The 17,554-nt window shown below is 36.7% G+C and overlaps 1 protein-coding gene across 3 annotated transcripts in view; it reads right to left on the bottom strand.

Moving 5' to 3' along the window:
* The window catches only part of macrod2 (mono-ADP ribosylhydrolase 2), an 862,504-nt gene that overhangs the window by 337,300 nt on the left and 507,650 nt on the right, over positions 1-17,554 (bottom strand). For all 3 annotated transcript variants that reach the window (XR_015505021.1, XM_087277688.1, NM_200549.1), the window contains 1 exon segment: positions 6,416-6,537. Coding sequence is in view for 2 of the 3 variants with exons in the window: in XM_087277688.1 (XP_087133814.1) it covers positions 6,416-6,537 (122 nt within the window). In the remaining variant the exon portion in view is untranslated.

The raw sequence follows: 17,554 nt of genomic DNA, 5'->3' as shown, positions 1-17,554 counted from the left end.
AAAAGACGGGGAGGAGCCAAATTCTGCTGCAATTTTTATATCAAATTTAAAGGCGACTGAGGCGATAATTTATTTTACAGTTTATTAGTTAATCGCAAAAGTTTTAGGGGCCCTGAGTAGAAATATAGGGGTTACATCCCCCCCAAAATAGGCCTAGCAACGCCCATGTTTGACACCCTAGGTTGCCTTGGTGGAAAAAAACAGCCTATTTCATTTCAGTCTTGAAGGTTGTCTCAACCTACAGAGGATAGTCTCGAAAATGAGATTAAGTTTCAGAGTAATAAAAATCAACATGAGGTGTTTAATTAGCAAAATTTATAATAAAAGTTTTGCAAATCATCAGACACACTCACACCTGTTGGTCATCAATCTGGCAACCTGTGTTTGCGTGAAATCAGAGTAGGGGCTGGGTGAAGAAAAGCCTCCATTTTGAATTTGAACTACAATACTTAGTTCAACCACTACTGCATTTTTAAACTTTAAATTAGCATATAATGCATATAAAATGTTGATTTGTTTAACCTTAATGCATTTAAAAAGAACAGTTGCTTTCAATTTCAATTTAATTTCACAACATACCATAATTTTCAACATATAAAAAACCCAAAATTATAATTGCAAAGTAGCTCAAGTGCTTTTCGTAGGCAAGCTCTTCCACAAGTGTATTCAAAAAATATACAATTAACACCCTGGTTAATCACAAAGTGTGAAAGCTTTATCAGCAACACTCTTTGCAATGTGTTCTACTCTCTTTCTGTTCAATCTTCACAACCGTTATCAAGTCTTTTCTCTTTAACAATGTTAACAAAAACCTCTTCTGTTTCCCTGAGCTCCCGCTGTCCCAAAATACTCCTGCAAGTGTTGTGCATTTAACGTCTCTTGGCTCTCACACATATTGAGAGAGTACTAGAGCAAGACTCCTCCTATCCTGGCTGTTCAGACAGTTTTATTATCTTGACTGATTTTGCGATCTGTACTCACCCGTCCCTTTCATTTTACCAAAGCACCGCTCATATGAGCAACTAGCGCTAACAGTGCACATAAGCAGAGGCCTTTGTGGTGGCATTTTTTTATATCCATGCAGCCGATGGAGACGCGAGCCGCCATAAATTATCAGCTCTCAGCGCCGTGGAGCATTTTGTGGCTTCATGGGTGCATGGTAAATGCACTTCGCCGGAGCCACAGTTCCCACTATTCCCCACGCTGACGTTCTGGAGCGCGGTTAGCTCTGCTGATGTCCTCAGACCAGGCCGCGGTCACACGTGGCTCCAACGGGCCTCCAGGGTAACGTGACAGATTGTTTACTTGGTCACAGAAATAAGAGGAGCACAAGAGTGGGAATGAGAATGTGTATACAGGGTTCACACGGGGGAGATGTGGTGACCGGATGTGCTGGATTTTAATCTCATTCTCTCATATATTCTCTCTCACTTCATAAAAGTATCATATAACTATAATTGAATAAAATGTATTTAAAAAAGTAGGATTTAATATTTTAATGGGAATATAATATAATATATAGATATAATATAATAATAGAATAGAATAGAATAGAATAGAATATAAAAACAAAACCAAACCAAACTAAACTAAACAAAGCTATTAAAAAAAATTAAGCTAGAATAAGTACTGAAATCTTTATATATATATATATATATATATATATATATATATATATATATATATATATATATATATATATATATATATATGAATATATATATATATGAATATATATATATATATATATATATATATATATATATATATATATATATATATATATATATATATATATATATATATATGAATATATATATATATATATATATATATATATATATAGCTAATGACAAAAGTATATACAAAAATCTATATTCAGAATCTAACAACTATTTCAAAAGATTAATGAATACTTTAAGTATGTGAAATAATGCTGATCATGTTACTATTATATGTTATATTATTATACAGTATAGATTATACATTATATATTACTACTATATATATTATACTACATATACTACAATTTTATATAATAATGCTGCAAAAAAGCAGACAAAAATACTATGTTTACTCAAGACATTACCATTTTGTAATGTGGAACAGAGCAGAAATATCCAGACCCGACAGAGATGAAGACTAAGTTTCTTGCTCCTGGTCCAAGAAGCGTTAAACCACATTCTGGAGGTTAAGCATCTTGGCTGCAAGAGCTTGTCATTTCTAAAGATGAAGCTCATCCTTTATTCAGCTTCACAGCGCATACACAGGTGTCATGCTAAACTAATGTGCCCTAAGCTATCGCTTCCAGTAAAACATTACTCATCCCAATCTGCAGGAGCGTTTGTTGGCAAGCGACAAGTGCATCGATGGTTACCTTCTAACCTTTCCTGTAGATAACACACCTGCCTAATGATATCCATCATGATATAGACGCTGTAAAATCAATGATAAAAAAAACGTAGGCATTTAATTGCAATTTCAGCATATGGTGCCAAAAAACAAATATTGATGTGATACTGTTAAAATGGCTCTTAAACTAGCTAAATTAAACATATGTATGCATATTTCTAGAAGGTTGTGGAATGCACTTCTATAACTGTTAGGAAGACCCCAACATGAAGTAGTATTAATAAAAATTATTATTATTATTATTATTATTATTATTATTATTATTATTATATAATAACTATTATTATTTTCTTCTTATTATTATTATTATTATTATATTATTGTTGTTGCTGATGTTGTTAATAACAACAATGATAATAATAATATTAATAATACTATTATTAATAATAATAATAATAATAATAATAATAATAATAATAGTAGTAATAATAATAATAATTATAACGTGTCATTGTTATTATTATTATTATTATTTTAATATTTTTCTCATTACTACTACTACTACTTCATTATTATTATTACTTTTAGGTTTTAATTGTAATCCAGAAAAGTTGTTCTCATAGTTGCTCATCTTGCGCTGGAACTACACCCATTTCAACTATGCTTTCAAAAACAACGAGGGGGAAAATAAGCGAGGGTCCTCATTCTAACATTTCAGCACTGGATTCCTCCTGTCTAGAAATATGTTCACGGGTCCCTATCGCTTGAGATAATCAAGGGGAATTTGTCTGCGCAGCACATGTTCAGATCTCTCTCTGCCTCAGGGCCTGTCTGTAGGCTCTCAAGAACAAGCATTAACTCAAGAGCTCAACCAATTCCCATCTTTTGTTGCACATGTTTATTTTTTTAGCATTTTTATATTACTTTCCATTCATGTCACAAATCCACCTGCAATACTGCAACACCCCTCAAGAGGAGCTGTTCCTTTTTTGGGAAATGTGTGCTTTGTCTTTTCTAAGTGACATATTTTCCAATGAGTTTAGCACTAATCTACCAGGGAAGTGGTCTGGAACCTCTGCTATAGATCAGCCACTGACACAGTCCATAAAAATCTGGGAATTCTTATAATTTCACTGCATACGCCTAACAGTAAATTCAAGCATAGGCTCAAGCACTCGAGCATAGCGGCTAGCCAAACTCACTGGACAGACATCAGTCAATCAAAACGGGCAGCAGGGTTTTCTCCGAAGGTCTACAATAATCTGTAGCAGCTGTCTAAACACGTCCCACCAAACCGGACCTGCCTTTGAGTAAAACCAGAGCCGCTTTCACGTCAATATGTGAATTATTGAATAAATAAATAGAGAAGGGAAGACAAATTCATGTGTAAGAGAGCGTACTGTAAAAGAGCCACTGCTTTGGAAAAGAAACACAAAACGAAGGATACACAATCTCTTTCCTGGCTTCACCTGCTGATGTTCTAACAAATGAGGAATTTAGGAGTAAATGCATAGCATCTCAAACCCCCTAGACTCATTCATGACCTTCTACATGCAGCAGTGAAGGTTTGTTTATGCGATAAGATAACACAGAGTAAGCAGAATAGCTAATTAGCATTTAATTCCAGTCACTCATAAGCAGCTGCGCGCATATATCGTAGCCAGAAGTGGATTCATGCAACCATAACCACGCATTTCCATCCTTGTAATGATGACAACGCCGAAACCCCTCCATCCTCACGGTGAGATTAAAGTGGTTCATCAAGTGCTGAAGTTAGCGATTTGTCCCGCAAAGACAGACTCATCATGGCTAATTGTGAGAGATCCTCTCAGGGGCCGCTGTTGGCCTGGATGAAGGAGCTGATTGGTCTGTTGTGCTCACGGCCCCTCTGGTTGTGACCACCATGGATTAAAGCAGATCCATAACTCATGCGCACCAGATGGTGGAGATGGGGTCAGCAGCTGGAACAGCACACCCTCAGACTTTACGTCTTCCCAGTCCAAAGCTGCTGGTCTTTGGCCAGCTTCATTAAAGCCTGAGGTTGTCTAGTAATTCGCAGAGCTGAGAAACAATCTGAATATAGTTGCAATATGGAAAATTTGAGCCCTTATGCATTCCAGCTGTGAGACATACAGCATGTGCAGTTCTTTGAAAGCTAGCGAGTAAACCAATGCCTTTGTTATGATTTAGTAAGAATAAAAAAAATAAATGAATCAATTTTATTACATGGTTTTCTGGGAACTGTCTTGGCAGTTAGTTATAATAATTGACATTGACGATTTGCTATGCATTAAGAAGTTTATCAAACTCTGTGAGAGCCCTCAAAATAAAGCAATGCAACTGCTACAGTTTTGATCCAAATTATTAAAGAAAATGTTCCGCAGTGATAGCGAGGACAGCACTGTCATTAGCATTGTGGTGATAATTAACTGATTTTAATTAAAACATGCTGCCAATGAAACCAGGACAGGAAAGATAACATCTCAGGATATTATCATTGCACTGGCACTGTTTTTAAAGGAGAAAAATCTACTATAAAACAGAGGTTGTGTGTTCAGAATTGTTTAACGTGTGTGTGTTGTACATGACTTATTTCTTAATGATGCCGCATGTATTTTATTCATAATTGAGATGGTTGATTTTTATTCATTTATTTATTATCGTTCTTTTTAAATGTGGTTGGTTGGTTTATGTATATGTTATGTATATGTATGTCTATATTGTTCCCTGTAACTGTCCGCTATTTTTTATTAGATTAGAAGGATATTTTTTGTAAAAGTAGGATAAACAGAGCTGCTTGAATGCTGGTAAAGTATACAAGGATGTTTGAATATTTGAATATTTATTATTATTATTTTGCCTTTTCTCAGCAATCAAAATGTTATTTACAAACCCTTGCACTTCATCTCTTTTTGGTTTTACAGTAAAGCTGACTAAATATTTAAGTCACACTTGAAATAAAAAATTAAAAAAAGAATCTTTCTTCTGTATTTTGATGTACAATCACTGGACAATTTTTATGTACAGGTTACTAGTACTAAACTGGGCACCATTGTGCCTTCAGAACTGCCTAAAATCACAGTAGAGTTTGAGCATGCAAAATTTCTGCGATGCTGCAAAAAGCAATCTGATTTAAAAAAAAAAAAAAGGTTAGATAATAACAATTGTTCCATATTTTACATTTCTGTAGAGAGAGGTCATGATCTACTATTGGTCTCACAAAATCACTTGATGCAATTTCACAGGTCAGAATTTACCAAGCTTGAACTTTCAAATGCAGTGCCATGCAAAACTTGTCGCACGAGCCTGCGTTTCCAGTCTGCTGCATTTGTATGCATATGAATAGAAGTTTATTGGGCTAAAAGTGCAGTGTGACTGCGGCTTTAATACTTGGTGGCATAATTGACTATCAACAAATAATGCCATGCTCATAATCATTAAAATTCCCATTCCTTTACTATGATGGGGATTGGTTTAAACTTCATTCAGTTGCTGCTATGTGATTGGCTGATTAGATATTTGATTTAATGAGGATGGGGATCTGGTTTAATTGATTGGTTGGTTGTTGATTAAATTTGTTACTACTGACTGGCTGTTGATTGGATTTGGTACTATTGATTGATTGATTGTTGATTGGAGGCACTGAACTAATGTGAGATTCCAGATGATTGCAATAGATGAGTGGGCTTTGAGCAGACTAAATCAAAACAAAACTGTAAAAAGTTCCACAACTGTAAATTAGGTTCATCATTTGGCTTTTGTTTTGCTTGAAATTGCCTCATTTTGCAACAACAACAACAGTTTGAGCATTGACAGAGCTTCACAGTAGGTCATCCACTGATGCCCAAGAGGAAACCAACAGAGAATGCTGCCTGGATGTGTCTCTATCTGAAATTTTGCCTCAGGTCCTGCTGATCACTGTGTTGCAATCACCATCTAATACAGCATCTAACAACTCCATCTAACAGCAATGTCAACAATGTTTGATCATCTTCAATACTGTATTTCTACTGGATTCAAGATATCTCAGGAAAGCCAGAGTCTTAAATGTCTATAAACTCACCACGGATCTCAAGTTATTGTCCTTCATCAGCTTGAGGGAACTATAGTAGCAGGATTCAAGGTCATCTCTTTGGGACTGGCCCACATTTCCTCTGGCGATTGGGCCGACAGTGTGGATCACATCTGAAAGAAGATAAGAGACAGCAAAAAAAGCTTGTTTATATATGTACACTGACAAAAATGTAAAGATTTGTTTATATAATCCATAAAGTAAAGATGCGCCACAGTAGACAACATGAATTTCTAATTAAAACTATGACATTGTTTAACACCAAATCCCGCATGACAAACAAAAACAAAACAAAGCTTCTTGTCAGATCTTCAAAGGCACGTCGTACAAGAGAATGACAAATAGAACTGTTTCAGAACGGCAGAGGATCATGGGAACAAATGCGCACATTCCTGATTCTACTGGGTACAGAACAGCTTATTTTTTTCTGTGACGTTATCGTGCCACAAAAACAAAAGTCAGCCAACAATGACAAGATTCAACAATGGTACAATGGGGCTGATTTGAACAAGCCAAAAAAAAAAAACTGCCCGAAATCAAGTGCATTTATTCAGTTAATGAAATGGAAGAGCAGATAGAAAATCAATTACTCCATCCTTTTATCCTATCTATTCATACATTCATATCTGCTCGTAGCCGCCCTCCTGCTGCCTGTGCATAGTAATGTGCTGGTTGTCAGTCAGAGGAGAGGCTGGTCTGAGGCGAGAGGGCTGAGCAAAGCTGGCTGCTTTAATTAAATCATTGCATGGATGACAGGGGAGTTAAGGAAGCTGTGCATGAGTCTGAGCGAGAAATAATGTAGCCCTTCCTGTCTGACTCCTCTAGGCCCTAGAAGGTGGGTGGCAGTGGACGATTAATAACCCTAAACAGGTTGCTTTGCTAGGCCTGTTCAAGATGCCTTTGTGGCCCTCGCTTCGTGTAGGGCTAGGACACACCAAGCCGATGGCTGTCCTATGGGTTTCATTGGTCTACTGGTCAGCGTGGGTGTGGCTAGTTGGTTTGGTGTGTTCAACTCATTGCTCCTTGACGAATTTAAAGGTTAAACTAGTAAACGATTAAAGTCAAGAAGGAAATCAAAGAGGCTGGCTATAATTCTTATACATTTCTCAAATATTTGTAAAGGATATGGATTATTAGATTCCCAAGCATACAGTTGAAGTCAAAATTATCAGCTCTCCTGAATTATTAGTCCGCCTGTTTAATTTTCCCGAATTCTGTTTACTGGAAAGAAGATGTTTAACACATTTCTGAACACAATACAGTAGTTTTAATGACTATATGTGTGATTTCTTTCATATTTTCCATGATGACAGTATATACTATTTTACTAGATATTTTTCACGATAGTAGTATACAGCTTAAAGGCTTAACTAGGTTAACCAAGGTAGTTTGTATAGTTAGGCAAGTCTACAGTTCTTTAGAAGTAAAAATATTATAGGAAATACTGTGAAAAATTCCTTGCTTTGTTAAATATAATTTGGGAAATATTATAAAATAATAATAACAATAATAATAATAAAGGGGGCTAATAATTATATGCCAACTATATGCAGTAGGAGTAAATCCTTCCATTTTGATTACTGTGATAATGGTAATCAATGCTGTTTATTTATGCTTTATATACGCATTGGAAAATCTTTCTCAATGCCTTTCTGAATGAGAAAACAGATAGTTGGCACATCAGCTGGCTACTGTCCGTTTGGTGTGTTCACGGGCAGATTTTTGGTCCAGACGTTATTGTATTACGTTACGTTACGTTACGTTACGTTACGTTGAGTTGCGTTGCGTCATGTTAGAATCTAAGGTATCATTAACCTCTCTAAAGGAGAAAAAAGAGGACCGTTTAAGCTGTAAAAAGTGAAAGGGAAGAAAGTGAGTAAACTTGTTGTCAAAATTATTTAGTAAACCTGATGACCTAAAATCATTATCACTATGTCAAACTAACAGTTCACAGTTTACCCACTTAGAAAAAAAAAACAAAAAACAAAAAAAACTCAATTGCTTTTAAGCAATCTGTTTATTTTTTTAAAGAAAGTAAATAAACACAATTGACAGTGTATATTTAGGGTAAACCAATCCTAAACAACAAGTTGCTTGGTTTCCATAACTGGCGGAAAGAAATTGCAAAATTGATAGACTGGCATTTCAGCTATTTCACACATACTGGAATCATACTGGACCAAATGCCAGTCGTAACTGTATAATACATGTCACACCTTTTAACCAGATGCAATTTTGCCATACTGCACTGCATCAAATAAGTTTCTATCAATTTTAAACACCACATTAGCCTAGGCTTTTTTTAAAATAGTACCTGACAAGTTAATTATCTTCTGATGGAAATTACAATAAATGCTACCAGACCCCTTGTATAGCCATCCTATAATACAAACAGCACATTACAAGTATTATACAATAAACCTCCATGCGTTGTATCAGCACCTGCTAAAAAGTAAAAATGCAGAACACATATAAAGTCAAGAAAAAAAATACTTTTTTAGCCTAGAGATATAGAGCACAGTTATGAATGAGATATTTCTTGGCATGTCAAATCGGATTGAAATATTAATGTACTTGTTAAATTAAAATCTCCAATTTAAGGAGGAAGTATGGATGGATATAACAGACATAATGTCCAGATACATCTGAAAGAAACACATATATGATGTTTATTTTGTTTATTGTCTTCTGCACACAGCTCTGGCTTTTAAACACAGTTGCTGGAGTATAAGCACAGATCAGCTGTTAATGCTGTCATACGGAGTGTACTAAGAACATCATATGTATAAATTGCTCTTTTCTGTGCACATCTGTTCAGCTCAAGTCTGTGTAAAGAAAGGATCGGGAACGAGGAGCATGTTTGCATTATTCACTCAAAGATTTCTATCTTTAGTGGTTCAGCAAATGAGAGCTGGGAGTGTGAGGGGGAGCTGGAGAGCTTTTCTTATTACATAATCCTGTTCTTTATGAATAAAAGCACAGTCAATAATTGATGCATTCTTGCCAGTTTCCATCTCAATCCTGCAATGACAAGCTGCCTTTCAAGGTGTACACAGAGAGACACATTTCAGCACCTTCTCTCTCCTTTAAAATGAGGCATCTAAAGGAAGACACGATGCAGACATCAATAACACTTATGCAAATAATAAAACACAATCCTTGCCTACTGGTATATTTAAAGGCACATGCCAGTTTTATTTGCAAATGCCCTCATTTTAGATTCAACTAGACAGTTAAACAGTTTTATCATTTTTGAATTCAGAATCTCTTTTTGCTTAGCATAAATCCATTAGCATTTTGCTCTTCTGTTGTTACATCAAGTACTAAGATTGACTGAACATTAAAAGTTGCTATTTTCTATGTCATTCTGTCTAGGAGCTAGATGAAAAATTATTTATTTATTTATTTATTTATTTTTTGAGTCAGATGCTAATGGTCTAATCTGATTAAATTATTTATGCTAATCTAAGATAAAAGTGGAAGTTTTCCTTAAAAAATTGTTTCGATTACCTGCAGAAAATTCCAGTATAAAAGACACAGACTAAATTTAGGCATATCGTTTATTTTTCTTCACTCAAAACAGCAAACAGCCTGTTTTGAGGCTTACAGCACTTATATCACATAATGACAATGAGACGAGACAGTACTCGCAGTGCTGATATATAGGGTCATGGCTAGATCAGCATTGTTGTTTAAACAGCATGCTGTCCAGTGTATGTGTTTGTTTGTGTGTGTGTTCTGGCCAGTAGTGTGGCCTCTTAATGAGGCTGTGACTATATGAAATATCATCTCTCTCTATACCAGCAGGACCCAGCTAGCATGATGGGACCATAATGTAGCCTGCACTCAGTTGTTTGCTATGCATAATACATGAACCTCCGGTCCACTAGAGCAACAACCCTTCAATTAGAGGATGGAGGACCAGAACAGACCATTTATAAATTCATGAAACTAAAGCTATAGTCGTACAACATGTGCTTGATATCTACACGTGTATAAATAATCCACAAGCCATTTGTTTTCTTCATTGCTTCATTCCTTTATATATACATACACATACACACACCGGCCACTTTATGAGGTGCACCTTACTAGTACCCGGTTGGAAATCCTTTTGCCTTTAGAACTGCTTTAATCCTTTGTGGCACAGATTCAAGATGTACCAAGAATATTCCTCAGAGATTTTGGTCCAAACTGACATGATATCATGACGCAGTTGCTGTAGACTGGTCGGCTGCACATCCATGATGTGAATCTCCTGTTCCACCACATCCCAAAAAGGTGCTCTATTGGATTAAGCTCCAGTTACTGTGGAGGCCATTTGAGTACAGTGAACTCAGTGTCATGTTCAAGAAACCAGTCTGAGATGATTCGTGCTTTATGACTTGGCACCTTATCCTGCTGGAAGAAACCATCAGAAGATGGGTACACTGTGGTCATAAAGGGATGGACATGGTCAGCAACAATACTCAGGTAGGCTGTGGTGTTGACACGATGCTCAAATAGTATTAATGGGCCCAAAGTGTGCCACGAAAATATTCCCCACACCATTACACCACCAGCAGCCTAAACCGTTGATACAAGGCAGGGTGGATCCATGGTTTCATATTGTTGACACCAAGTTCTGACTCTACCATCTGAATGTCACAGCAGAAATCGAGATCCAATCTTTTTCCAATCTTTTAATGTCTAATTTTTGTGAGGCTGTGCGATTTGTAGCCTCAGTTTCCTGTTCTTAGCTTACAGGAGTGGCATCCAGTGCGGTCTTCTGCTGCTGTAGCCCATCTGCCTCACGGTTTGAAGTGTTGTGCCTTTAGTGATGCTCTTCTGCATATTGTACCTCGGTTGTAATGAGTGGTTATTTCAGTTACTGTTGCCTTTCTATCAGCTCGAACCAGTCTGACCATTCTCCTCTGACTTCTGCCATCAACAAGGCATTTTTTTTGCCCAGAGAATTACCGCTCAATGGATATTTTCTTTTTCGGACCATTCTCTGAAAACCCTAGAGATGGTTGTGCATGAAAATCCCAGTAGATCAGCAATTGCTGAAATACTCAGACCAGCCCATCTGGCACCAACAACCATGCCAAGTCACTTAAATCACCTTTCCTCCCAATTCTGATGCTCGGTTTGAACTGCAGCAGATCGCCTTGACCATGTCTACATGCGTGAATGCATTGAGTTGCTGCCAAGTGATTGGCTGATTAGAAATTGGCATTGACGAGCATTTCTTCTTTTACAATTAAAACCATATCCTTTACAATTAAAAGGGAGTGCAGATAATTTAGCTCAATGAATGAATGAATGTTCATCCATAATGTTGATTAAAATGAAATAATGAAAAGATTGAAAAAAAGTGTTAAACATGATGACACCTATAAATAATAAAAAAACTACAATGTGTATATAATCAATATCATCTATTTTATGTACCTTAGTCTTGTAAATATTTTATTATTATTACTATTATTATTTTAATATTATTATTATTATTATTATTATTATTATTATTATTATTATCATCATCATCTCATAATTTACACACACATATAAATAGAACATTTGAGTATTTGTTGTTGTTTTATTTTTCTTTTATTTCTATTTCTGGTCATGGTCAAAAATACAAAGACCTGCTGCAAAACGCATAAAAAATAAAGAAGAATGAGAAAGAGAATGAAAATAAGGAGAATGAGAAGGAAAAGTAGAAGAAGAAGAAGAAAGAAGAAGAAAGAAGAAGAAGAAGAAGAAGGAGGAGGAGAGGAAGAAAAGAAAAGATAAGAAAGAAAGAACATGAAACCTTCATGAATTAAATATTGATACAGCATTAACATTCATCTAGTTGTTTGTAAAACAAGACACGACTGAGACAACGGTGAAAATGGCCCGAAAAACTATCGGCTTGACTACGAGATTAGACAATGCAGAGATGAAAACAATCATTACTTTTACTTATGCATGAACAAGGGCATGTTGACAAAAAGATTATCATTATTTTTGCTTGACTAGCTCCAGAATGAATAAATGCAAATATGCACTACGAAGATGCTTTTATGATGGTCTGTGCCTATTCTTTGCATTCACCTGGCAAACAAACAGCACCCAGGGGAATATGTATGTTTGGAGAAGACATTAAAAACAACAACAACAACAATGATTGACAAGAGATGTTTCCCTTTATCTTCATGTAGATTTTTACTCTTTAAAATCTCCTGGTGGAGAGGAGGATCACTGGATCTAATCATTCGATATATGTGAATACAAATGTGGCTAAAGTAGGACAGAAAAAATAGACCCTTTAAGTAAGGATGGGTTAGTGTGAAAACTAGGAATGTCAGGTTTCAGGTTTTGAAATATTACAAAAATGTGTCACTGTGTCTAATAAACTAATCAATAGTAATAAATAATAATAGTCTCTCGGCCTCTCTTGCGTGCACACTCGGTCTACCTCACGCACATTCTGTCTCTCTCACACATACACTTGACCACTCTCGCAAACAAGACCTGGTCTCTTGCACACACACTTGGTTTACCTCACACGCATTGGTCTCTACTTTTAATTTTGTCCAGTCTGCAACCTCATACACAACATGTCTTCCTTATGGTGATTTGTTGGCATCCACCAACGCCACAATGCATCGCTGATGTAAACATGAAGATGTGGGCTAGACAGCAGCCAAAATTTAATTAGCTTACCAAGCAACAGACAAAATCGTATTGTAACAATAACGGAGTTACTATATTTAAAAAGTAATTTATTAAAATATTAGTTGCTGTCAAACTTAATGTTGTTATAGTAATGCATTACTAGTAATGCGTTATTGCCCAACACTAGACATAACACAACTCAACTAAATGCAATGCAATGCAAATTAATGCAATGCAGCTCAACACAATGAAATGCATTACAACACACAGAAACTCAACACAACTCAATGCAAGTAAACAACACAACACAATGCAACCCAACACAGCTCAGTTTAATGCAATTGATCTCAACACAACATCCAGTAACTTAATGCAACTCAATGCACCAACAATCCCAGACCTCAACTTATACTCTCATTCCCAATACTTAATCTACAATCAAAATGTGCATCCACCAAAAGAATTATCAACAATTTGAAGATGGCCAATTAATAATTGTCATCCCTATTGCAAACATCTGTAGCCGTATAGTATTTGAAACAAAGAGATCATCCAAATGAGTCATCCAAAATCATCAAATATATGAACAGATCAATATTGAACTGACAGAATGGAGTGTTTTTGTGTATTCAGGGTTACTGGCAGGTCATAGACTGTGCTTTAGTAAGGAAGTCCACCATGCCCTGGAGATAAACTGGCAATCATACCCCATAGCTGATGAGCTTCCCTGTCTACCTTTTTTTCTCAAGCATTTCCATTTGACTTATCTACTGTAATTTCCCACTTGAGGCACTGAGGTGGTGGTATAATTCACCTCATAAAGATATTTAGCCAGCTAGGCTGACCAGCACTCACCAGTGAGGATGGAGAAAAAGAGCTATTATTCTGAGCGATACCTATGATTGTTTCTTTACGATTCTGTTTGTGTCAAGTCTTTCCTCCTCTCGATGCTTGCGTTTCGAGTGCTGACCGTTGAATGAACCCTGTGAAGGTCCATGTTCAACAGTAATTGCAGCATCTATGTCCGTTAACAAATGATAGGCTTACATGAACTGTGGTAATATGGTAATATAGAAGTAGTTTTCACATTGAAAAATATGCAGAACTGCAATTTGGAAATGATCTCAAGGAAATTCTTGGTGCTTATTTGTGGTTTCCTCATTTTTGCAGTTTTATGTTGAGGAAAGTTACTTTTAAACGTAATGCATTCTAATATTGAGTTACTCCTTCAAAACCTTTTACTAAGTAACTAATTACTTTACTTAGTTACTTTTTATGGAAAGTAATGCGTTAAATAAATTTTTATTTACTTTTTTGTTACTTTTCCATCCTGGCTAAGGATTGATCTCTTTCAGAACTTGCAGGTGTTTTTTCAGATTTTATTTTTTTTTTTTATAATGAAGCTCTGCAGTATTTTGTTTTGCTACTGTTGTTTGGTGTTATTAGTTTAGTTAAGTTTGAGATTAAGATTGCAATAAAGCCTGAGAGTACTAATAAGAAATAATTTATATTAAGGTGAAATCAAATTTTAAACCTTTAAAATGTTTACACAACAAATGTGTAAATCATTTCTCAAAAGAGAAAAAATCTTATATTACAAAATGTAGTTGCTTCAACAAGTTTTACTTACACATAATCTACACTTAACAATAATCCACTTCTTGTCTTCGATGAGTTCAAAATAACAAGAATCCATAGCATAAATGTAAGTCTCCGGCCTGCCATTGTTTCAGTTTCTGACTGTCTGTAATGATGACAATTAACTTGCAAATGAATCGTTTGTTTTAACCGGATCTTCTAAGTGAACTGGTTGAACCAGTTCATTAAATTGAATTAAGTGGCCTGAAATGGTTAGTGTATTTAGTAAGTATTAACATATCATAAACTCCCACTAACTCAAAGTAAACCAATATCCTGAGTTATTCAGTTACTAGAACAGTACGCCGAATCATCTGCTAAGAAAAAAGAGACCTGATGATGATGAATGTGAGTTGACTGTCTGTTCTCTTGCAGCACTATCTCATTAAGTGTGATTCAACCTGACTAAGGTTATTTTTATTTCGCAACATAATTTGTAAAAGCCAATTATGCAAGGTAAAAACTAACTTGGGTTACTTTTTTTTAAGTAACTGAAATAATATTACTTATTTTTAAAATGCGCTACTTTACTTGTTACTTTGGAAAAGTAGTATTATTACATAATGTGCGTCACTTATAATGAGTTTCCCCCAATACTGGTTGTATGTGTGCGTCTATAATCATCAAATCTGATGCTTTTCATGTTCTTGGACTATGTTAGCATGTTTTAACAAGCTGAGTGTCAATGCAAGTGCCTGAAAGTTATTTATTTATTCATTCATTTTTTTTCTGCTAAGCCCCCTTACTAATCAGAGGTCACCACAGCGCAATGAACCGCCAACTTATCCAGCATACGTTTAACGCAACGGATGCCCTTTTAGCCGCAACCCAACACTGGGAAACACCCATACACTCTTGTATTCACACACATACACAACGGCCCATTTAGCTTATTCAAATAATTTAAAACACAGGTCTTTGGATTGTGGGGGAAACCGGAGCACTCGGAACACGGAGACAATATGCAACTGACCCAGTTAGGGCTCGAACCAGTGACCTTATTACTGTGAGACAATCGTGCTACACACTGTGCCACCTGGAATTTTTAATTATGTGTTTTTATATGCTTATACATGAACAGCTAGAAACATCCAGCAACCCATGTCAAGCAGTCTGAAGGCAAGACCTAAGTATGGAGGGTTTTATAAGCAGAAATGTTAGTCTTAGAAGGATAACATGTATTTTAACTTCAAATAGAATAACAGCATGTTGGCATTCTCTATGCAGAATAATGACCGCAAGTCATTTTTCATCATCTACACTGATAATTGAAGTCCATGTAATCATAACAACTGTGTTATTTTCCATGTCTGCGGCCCACTTACTATTCCATTCATGTGCCGACCACAAATCGATGCGCACAGATAATGCAACTAGTAACGTGGAACCATGCATATTAATACTGAACAACACAAACGTGCACACAACTATTGTTCAGGCCCCCCTTCTCCGTAAAAATAAACGCCGCAGTTTGGATTGGACTAAAGCGTTCAAACATCCGCCATAGCTTAATCATGCAAATGAACACAGCTTCGCTTATAACATCCTTTGTGTAAAGGGGGCATACCTCCTTTTTTCTCATCTCTGTTATTATACGCTGTGCAGAATTTCATTTGCATAGATTTCAACCCCCAAATAGCTAGTAATAAATAAATAATTGAAGGAAACAGAAGTGCGGAGCCAAAGAAACTCAAGCTGAGTATGGAAAGAAGAGGAAAAATGTCTGGCTGTCAAGGATTCTTTATTCGGGAAGAGCAGATAAGACGGCTAGGTGTGTTGAGCAATCACCCTCAGGAATATGCGTCTGCCCCGCACCTCAACTCAATCAACGCGAATAATGCATACAATCACTTCACAATGAGTCTGTCAAGGGCACTTACATAAGAGAATGGGCCATACGGCATGGGCTCTGAATATGGATGCCTTTTCGCTCGCTTTACTCGACTGACCTCTCAAGCGTTCCTTCTCTTCAATGCCTTGTTCTAATCAAGCCGAGCTGAGGAGCTGTTTTATATGCGGTGGACAGAGGTGCGGGCAGCAGGGACTTATCTTATTCCAGCGGACACAAGCGGCCGCCCATGGGCTACCGTCAACAGCCATTAATAATGAAAAGCGGGGTCTCCAGGTGCTGCGCTCTGAGGGTCGACTTCCTCTACTTTACTCTGTGGGGAGGATGGAGACCAGAAAGAGATATGGTTTCGACGTTCTCGCACTGCCCTCACTTTATCTCCAGGCATTATATCTGCTTTTAACATGTACGTTAACGGCAACGTTCAGCCGAAACCCGAACCACATGTTTTGCTAAAGCTCGCGATGATAATGTGAGCCATCCGTGCTCACTCAAAACATCGTCTGAGATCGATTTTACATTGGTGTATTGGATCCTTTGATGTGTGAATTTAGCCCAAATGAAAGTCAAAGCAAACTGAGAGGTTTTAGATGGAATAAAAAACAGAAAAGGAAAGTGAGAACATTAGCAGGAGGGCCTCCCGTCTGGTTGTGTTTTAGGAGAAGGACAGATCATTGGTTTCGGGACAGCCCTGTTCCCACGTTTTACTGCTTTACCAACGACAGGTACAGCAGCTGGTGTCGCGATTGATCGTGAGGTACATCAAACGTCACCTTCAAACAGCCGGCTTGGGGGAGACTAGAGCGGCTTCTGTTCTTACAGCCCTTCTGCAAGCAGAAGATGCAGCACCAAAGGGGCGCGAACACATCAAAGACACCACACACCTTATTTAGGGTTGTGCACCGCTTTGGCAGAACTTGAATACAGGCTGTGATTGCTATTTCCAGGCTTTCCCACACAAATATTAATCTCTAGGCGAAAAACAGTGTCAACAAAGG

This window comes from Danio rerio, chromosome 13 (genome assembly GCF_052040795.2).
Source record: "Danio rerio strain M-AB ecotype USA chromosome 13, GRCz13ab, whole genome shotgun sequence".
Lineage (NCBI taxonomy): Eukaryota > Metazoa > Chordata > Actinopteri > Cypriniformes > Danionidae > Danio > Danio rerio.
Note: the sequence above shows the minus strand (reverse complement) of the source record. Positions and strands in the feature narration are given on the sequence as shown.